Source organism: Cryptomeria japonica, chromosome 11 (genome assembly GCF_030272615.1).
Source record: "Cryptomeria japonica chromosome 11, Sugi_1.0, whole genome shotgun sequence".
In the NCBI taxonomy this organism is placed as follows: domain Eukaryota; kingdom Viridiplantae; phylum Streptophyta; class Pinopsida; order Cupressales; family Cupressaceae; genus Cryptomeria; species Cryptomeria japonica.
The window spans coordinates 313,417,212-313,425,578 of record NC_081415.1 but is presented as its reverse complement, the minus strand read 5'-3'; the positions used below and the strand labels follow the sequence as shown (position 1 = coordinate 313,425,578).

The following is an 8,367-nucleotide window of genomic DNA, read 5'->3' as shown; positions in this document are numbered from 1 at the left end:
CTTGTGGTCTTCATCTACGACTTATAGATAAATAACTAGTTACCGTGAGTAATCCTTCATCTACAGATTAAAATTGTTCTGCCTGACCGTTGTATTAGATATTTCAGTTTATAGTGGGAAGAGCTAATCTATGTGAAAAGATCAAAACACTTGAGTAATGTAGAATGTTATTATTATACTAGCAATTTGGCAAGAAAGAAGTTGACAATGACAGTTAAAAATAAGAAAGGTAAATAATAATCACATGAAACCCTTAACAGACATTTTGACAAAATTTTGAAATTTCATAGATGATGCATCCTTTCCATAAATATTGAACTTCCATCAAACAGCACATGATGATCCTTTCAAACAGTTTGATGTGAAATCATAGTAAGGTAAAGATGAATACAGAAAGTGGATAAACGAAACATTAGTTTAAGACAGCAATCACAAGGAGTAAAATAGTAAAAATTATTAATTGCAGCTAAGGAATCCTGATTCTGTGTTAAATTACAAGCTCAACGATCCCCTCCAAAATTTATTATTCCTTTTTAGCATATAGGCAAGAAAAATAAAGATTGCTGCTCAATCAAACGCCTATCGCCAAAAGGCTTATCTCAGATACTGTACAACAGACAAAAGTCAAAAGAAAATAAGAAGAAAGAATCTACAATGATGAGAACTTCCTTAGAAACCAAGAGAGACAAAGTGCTAATGCAATTTAATGTTGTGGCCATATTGTCCTCTTATAGGTTAAAAGCCTCATTATTGAAGGGAGCTGGCATATCATTTCTCTCTCAAAGCTTTGTTAAGACATTGCCTCTTTGTTTCTCTGACTGCTGATTGTCTACTTGGCATCTCATCCCCTTCATCAAACTGCATAAACAGCAGTTTCAACCAATATTAATATAATGCATGTTTCTTTGTTTATAATTTTAAAAAGATACGAAAATTAAAAGCAAAGAAGATGCTAACTTTCACTTTTAGCTAAAAGATCTTAGAAAACAACAATTCACTTGTATCTACAGCATGCATTATCAGCATCAGAGACCATGTAAAGGCCATAGTAAAAGAAAATCTGCTTAGACTACAAATGGAACTAAATTTTTTACTACCTTGGTTTCAGCCAAGGAATTAATGTTGAATAATTGCTTGGACATTTTCTTGCCAAAAGCATCAGGAGATGCAAGCCCCTGTTCTGATATTTGCAAAGAATCACCCATCGATGACCCAGATGATGGGGGCGAAAAGCCAAATTGATTATTATTAGTGCTCCTTTTTCTAACAGAAGATGACTCTGCCGTAGACTGTAAATCATGGTCTGTACTTGGAATATTCTGATGATCAGAAATGAGTAACTGCTCTGAGGGTCTATCCAAACTGCCACAACTATGCACATCTGTACTAGCTTCTATATCTGTAGCACAAACCTGTTGTGATCCTTGATGAGATATTAGTTGATTTCTTCCTAATTTGTTGATTTGTGGAGAATCATCTTGTCTCACAATACTTGGAACTCGTTGATCATGCCATGAGCTACCAGAAGATGCTCCCTGCCTCTTTACAACTACTCTAGGGACAACCATCCTTTCATGTAATGGCCCCCCCGTACCTCTAACTTCTATTGTATCTCCTAATCCTTCTTCTGTTCTATCAGGCAGTGCAGCCCTTGCATTGGCATCTAATTCCCACATATGTGCCAGTGCCTGTTGCAAACGTTCTCGAGCAGAAGCTACCTCTACAATTGGTCTTGGATAGTTTGATCCTAACTCAACCCCAGAAGCCTTAAGGATGTCTGCAGGAGCATTCCAGGGGTGATGAATCCACTCTGTGGGCATTCTTGCCAGTTCGGGCAACCATTGACGTGTATAATTTCCATCAGGATCAAACATGTAACCCTGTACCTGTAACACACAACAGTCAGAAGTTCATGATCATAGTAAATTTAGAATAACCTTTTCTGCATAAATTAGAAATTTTCACTGCTGAAAACTAAGCTTCAATGTTGGTCTCATGCACCTGAGGGCAATCCATGCGATCCAATTCATGACCATCAGGTAAGCTACCAGAGATATATTGCCATCCAAGAACATCAGATTCTATATCTGCATCCAATAATGTATCCCAGAAATATTTCATCCCCCATGTCCATGGAAGTTGAAGAAATTTCACACAAAAACTAGAAACAACCACCCTGATCCGATTATGTATCCATCCTGTAGCCCAAAGTTCACGCATGCCTGCGTCTACCAAAGGATAACCAGTGCGGCCTTGTCTCCAAGCTTTAAAATAGCCTTCATCTTGTCTCCAAGGAAAAAATCTCAAATTATGAAGCAATGACCTTTCATGTGTAAATGGAAAGTTGAAACAAAGATATCGTGAATACTCTCTCAGACCAATTGACCTGAGAAAATAGTCCACACTGTCTCGTCCATTAGCTTTGCCTTCTTTTGCCCAAAGGAGTTGCTTCCTTCGCACACAATGGAACACCTTCCTTACACTTAATTCTCCAAAGTGCATGTGTGGGGACAGATGAGAAGTGTTGGGACCATTTGCCTTCTGACTATTCTTTTCATAATCCAGTAAAGGTCCAGCAAGGAATTCATCCAATGCTTTATCTGCATTACTCCATCCTGGAGACCATCCTTTCCGTAGTAGTGCATTGCTTGATATTTCAGTTTCATGTTCAAGGGGTAAATCTGCTGCTCTACAACCCAAAACTATACCTGATTTTAAAACAAGCAAGTCAGCAAATGGAACAAGAAAAGAAGATCAACAAGCACTACTTTGTACAAGAAATAAGTAAATGTTTTCATGAAATATTTGAAAAAACAAAGAAGAAAACATTTGTATCCTGTAAATATATTGGCAACATTATCAGTTATATTTAATAAGGTGTAGGGTGTCATGCAAGTATGTGTAAAGTGTTACACAGTATGACCAAAGTGCCATAGGATGTGGATAGTGAAGAATCTTTTGTTCAAGCTTCATATTTAGAAAATACCAAAAGAGGTCTTTGGGAACCTTGATGAAAATCTTTTTTTCTTTTTAATTGTTTCTATGGCATATCTTTTGTGTGGTTTGTATCTCAAGCATGTTTTCTCTAATTTCACATGGTATCAAACCTTGAGAGGTCTTCACCCATTTTATTCAAAAAGAAATTGAACAATAAGCTATAGCTTCATTTCTACAATGTGTCTTTTACTGCATAAAAAAAATTTGTCCATAATCCAGAAGTAACATTTTAAAATAACATCATTAGTTCCAGTTTATCATCTCTGCAGAGTTGGTGTTTACTGAATATTTCCAGTTTGTCATTCATATGATATATAAGCTTCCATGCAATTCCACATTCTCTTGGCATCCAGACCTTGCACTAAATTGTCATTGCCTCTCCATGCATTTTGGGTCTTACCTGAATTCCTAAATTAACAAATCAGTTACCAAACGTTCTATACATGGATTATTTCAACCTATTGTACCTGAGATCTATAAATGTTTGTGTCTGTTAGTGCAGAGTTGGTCTGGCAGGATGCTCAATCTGATGGAGCATTTTGTAAATAGCATGGGACAAGTTGAGAGCATAATGAGAAGTAATGTCTCCTGTTTTGTATTGTCTCCACTGCCAGTAATTATTCTTGCAGAGTAAGAAAGTTTAAAGCGACTATAGTGGGTAAACCTACACAGATATCCAGTACAAGAACACACATACACACACACACACACACACACACACATATATATATACTTGATTGTGGCAAGTATAATGGGCAAGGGTAGCACTAGGACTGTGTGATCTAGCACATTGATACATATCATCCTATGAAGCACTTTGACAAAATGTCTGGGTTGGAGACAGGGCAGAATCGAAGATTATTGGTCTTCGGCTAAATACTAAGCTTAAGTTACATTACAGAATTTGACCTCTCATCAACCCCTCCATCCCAATGTCAATGGCTAGTTGTGCCAAAATTATCAATTTCAAAAAAAAAAAAGATAATGCAGAAAAATTTTGGAAGACCCCTACAACCCTTGTGCTAGAATAAACAGAGATGGTTCCTCTAGAGGTATCTAGCACCTTCTGGTGCCAGGACCTTTGGCAGGATTACTGTGGGGAGACAGTATTTTGATTTAGATGGGATCTTTGAATAATGACTAATAACCTTGTAAAAGCCTTAGCCATCCGGAGCGGCCTTTCCTTTGCCAGGAGCGGAATTGTTACCAGGTGATTGTCAAGATCGACTCTCAAATCCTATGTATGGAGAATCGGCAGCTGAGGTGCACAATTAGAAATATCAACCATTTCTTGCTCTCCTTCAAAGTGAACAGTTTCCCACACGTTTCTATTTGGATTTCTCATTCCTGCAAATTTCCTTTGGTAGAATGCACTTGAAGTTCATTGTCCTCTATATATGAATTTTTCATCCAAACTATGAAGGCCATTGTGATAATCTGTCCAGTGCTACTTGAAGGAATATTTTCAAGAGGAGGCTGCCCTGCTTTTTCAATTGACTTTTGAGTTGCGATGCCCTCATATGGTATTCTGCTTGTTCACAGATAAGATCATAAGACAATTAGGGCAAGTTTGGGCCCTCCTGGTCTGGTGCATTTGGGATGGTAAAGAGTTTCCCGATCTCTCCAGCTTATGGCTCTTTCCCATCCTACTGTCACACAGGTCAGTTAACCTTTCTACTACTCTCTTTGCTTTAGCTTCTTCAAAAAATGGATTTTTTCTTGGGTGTATTTCATAAATCTATGTCCACCTCTATTTTTCCAGTTTCCTTCCCATTCCTAGTGTGGCTACAAGATACTCCTTAGCCTCATTCCAAGGTTTAAAAAAATTTCAAAATCTAGGTATTGAGGAAAAAAGACCTATACTAAAAACCTCCCACCCAAGCTTGTTTTGATTTTCTTCAACAAGTTGAGAGCTTGGGTTGTGTTGCTTTTGCCTCTAATCTCATTGTTGCTGCCATTTTCTATTTTTCCCTTTCTCCATACTCTCAAAAGACACATTTTTACCATATTATATTTAATAATCTATAGTTGTTCATGAGTTCAATTAGTCCTGCATTTCTGGCATTCTAAGAGGCATTTTCTAGTGGTCAAGTACTCTGTTAGAGATGAATTACAACTAACTTTTGCTTATATTAGTAAGAAGACAGAATAGAAGGATGGAAATGTCTATCAAATGAATGTGAGTCTCATAAAAGTCAAATCAGATATGCATTGAAAATCATAGGCAATGAACACTTAATAACCCAAAGGAAGCCCAGCCAACATTTAGGGACTTTCAAACAAACTTCCAAGGGCGAATTCTACTCCAAAGAGACCCGAAAATGCAGACAAAGAAAAGTAGAAAATACACAAAAAAAAAAAATTCTCCTAAAGTTTCTCCTAGATGATCCAAATTGCTCCCTAGATAATTTGTCCCTCCATTGCTTCTAGATTATGTGCCAAGCAGGAAAACTTCTGCTGAATTTGGTTCCCAGAAAACCATTTTCCCTTGATACATCAATTTCTCAACCCTAAACATCCAAAAGAGTGGAATATGTTGGATCTTTGTTTCATTGACCATTGTATCAATTTCTACTCCAAAGAGACCCGAAAATGCGGACAAAGAAAAGTAGAAAATACACAAAAAAATAGTTTCTCCTAAAGTTCCTCCTAGATGATCCAAATTGCTCCCTAGATAATTTGTCCCTCCATAGCGTCTAGATTATGTGCCAAGCAGGAAAACTTCTGCTGAATTTGGTTCCCAGAAAACCATTTTCCCTTGATACATCAATTTCTCAACCCTAAACATCCAAAAGAGTGGAATATGTTGGATCTTTGTTTCATTGACCATTGTATCAATGATCTGATCACTGTTCACTATTGACGAGGTCAGGATTCAACTATGTGCTCTCCTGCTTGGTAGTATTTGATGTGTCAATAAGTGGTGGAAAGTATGAGTGAAACAATTCTAAATTGAACATTGGGTGCAAACTGAGGGAGGGCGGCAAGCTGAGTTCAAATGTGTGTTTACCCACTTGTTTGATGACAATGGTATAGAATTTGAGCTTCCCATTTCAACCATTGAGCTGATCCTTTAGAGATGCAACCATACTTTGCCACCCACCTGAAACTTGCGAGGGAGATGGTACTAATTTTGATGCTGCTTGTATTTTTCACGGTCCCTCTGCAATATTTCATCATCATAAACCTACTATTGAATGTGCTGAATGTATTCTACAAACTTGGTTGCCTTATGCAGTTCCTTTAGTGCATGGGGTAATACTTCTTAAAACTTGAGAAGTACATGAAATGGATTGTCCTAGAAAGCCATGAATGGCACAATTGTAGTTGTGCTGGACATATGGGAGGCACTTATCACATGAACATGTATGCTTTGAAAGTCCAAATGGTAAGTCCAAAGAAAATATGCAATCATGTGATTGACCACCTCTAGTTGTCCGTATATCAAAGGATAGTGTGGTGAACTTGGTCAAAGTCTTGTCCATAATGGATGGACTACAGTGTAAACTAGAATATGATAAGGAATTTGTTGTCCCTATCTAACTTGGCGATTAAGGCATAGTTCCGAAAATCAAACTCAGCAATAACTAGGTAGCCCTCAAATTTTAATCCAAACTCGATGAAACTTCCAAACATTGAAAAACACAAATTCTATGTTATTCAGGGACACGTGCCCCCTCGAAAACCCGTCCACATCCCCATAGCCATTTTCAAGACTTCAATACCGTAGGGGATGTCCCCTAGCCATCCCCAATCTAAAAGAACTTTTGTGAAACATACTCAAGACACCATTGTCCAACTTTGAACACCATAGGGGCATTTAGCCATCCCTGAGACAGCAAGTTTCAAGGATGTTCAGGCATCCTTGATGACAAAAAAATTCCCAATGTTAAAAAAAATCAAATTTCGAAGCTGGTCTTTAGTTATAGCTTTTCTGATAAAAGGTTGAATTGTATTAAGCATAAAAAGGAGTATTAAAAATCACAACAGCCCCTAGAAAATGAAATCAATTGACTAACAAAAAACTCAATGCATCTAATTTGACATTCAACAGAAAAGCATCCAAAAACTATAAGCACCTAAGAAAAGCTGCTATACACTACAGCATACAATCCTTTATAGTTACTAAAAACCAACGTAAAATCCACGTAATATATGTATACCATAGATACAAGGCTTGCAAGGACTCAACGAATCTCGAGGCAAGTAAGTGAAAGTGGCATGCCCCCTTGTTCAGACTAAGGAATTAATTTAATATAAGTTGCCTGAAAAGTGACTTTAATATTATAAGAAGGCAATTTATATTTCATTGCTGAATATAAAGTACATCAAAGCAATTTTGTTAGGTTTTATTAAAAGTGTCATTAGGACAAGGGAGCAAAATATTAAATACATAAATAAATAATTAAAAATTCTAGAGATTTCTTACTAAAGGCTAAAAATAGCAAACAGGAAGTTATAAAAAAAGGGATTTAGGCTTGAAGAAAATAATCAATTGTTTGTTGCAATAACCCCTTTCTATAAGATTGAGCATCTACGTTCATCTTTTGGCCAAAAGGCAAAATCAAAGAACAAAAACACTTGATTTCCAAATAATATTTGTGAACAAAAACCCTCTTATCCAACATGGACAATTCCATCCAAAGATTGTATTGGGTGATTAAAAAGTGTGTGGGGTTGCATTTCATCCAATATTTTTGAAAAAATCAAAATATCAATTTTGAGACATTATAGAAAGCGAGGCCCAAGGATAGGGGACCCAAGCACCCAACAAGTCCCACCAAGAAGGTAAAAAACAAAAAAGGTACGCAAAAAAATAAAAAAGTAAAACCTAATGCCTCAACATGACCCTCATTTCATTTGCAAGAGAAAAAAGAGAGTACTAGAGCCAAAATCACATGCCATTGAAGAAAAAATCAGCAAACAAGATTAAAAGCAGACATTGATTGAATAACATTTGAGCAAGTTTGTAAGAACCCTTGGTGCATTCAAAGGAGCCTACAATACATTTGGAAGAGCCCATCATTGATTCGGAACAGCTCACCATCAACTTGAAGCAAATTTGAAGAGATATTTTTGGTTTTTGGATCTTTTTTGACCTTTCAAATTTTATTTGTCTTCTACATTTTTTTTTCATTTTTTTGAATAATCCCTAGCTGTTTTTCTATTTTATACTAGAAACACTAACATTTTTTTTTCTGATTTTTTTATATTAATTTAACTAAAATCCCTAATGTTAATTTATTTTCAATTTGTTTGTTATTGCAGCATACTTCACATTTGTAGATTGTTCTAATGTTGGCCCATGTTAGAAAGGACCCCTTGTTGGAAACATGCCATCTCTAGTGAAAGAAAGGAGGGTTGGTTTGC

The 8,367-nt window shown here is 36.6% G+C and overlaps 1 protein-coding gene across 1 annotated transcript in view; it reads right to left on the bottom strand.

Moving 5' to 3' along the window:
- Positions 1–429: 429 nt before the first annotated feature.
- Positions 430–8,367, bottom strand: part of LOC131065042 (cryptochrome-1) — a 123,213-nt gene continuing 115,275 nt past the window's right edge. Inside the window, exons 3-5 of the mRNA XM_057999411.2 lie at positions 2,002–2,708; positions 1,098–1,886; positions 430–858 (exon numbers count right to left, since the gene is read on the bottom strand). Coding sequence (XP_057855394.2) covers positions 769–858; positions 1,098–1,886; positions 2,002–2,708 — 1,586 coding nt within the window. The 3' untranslated portion in view covers positions 430–768. The remainder of the gene's footprint in view (positions 859–1,097; positions 1,887–2,001; positions 2,709–8,367) is intronic.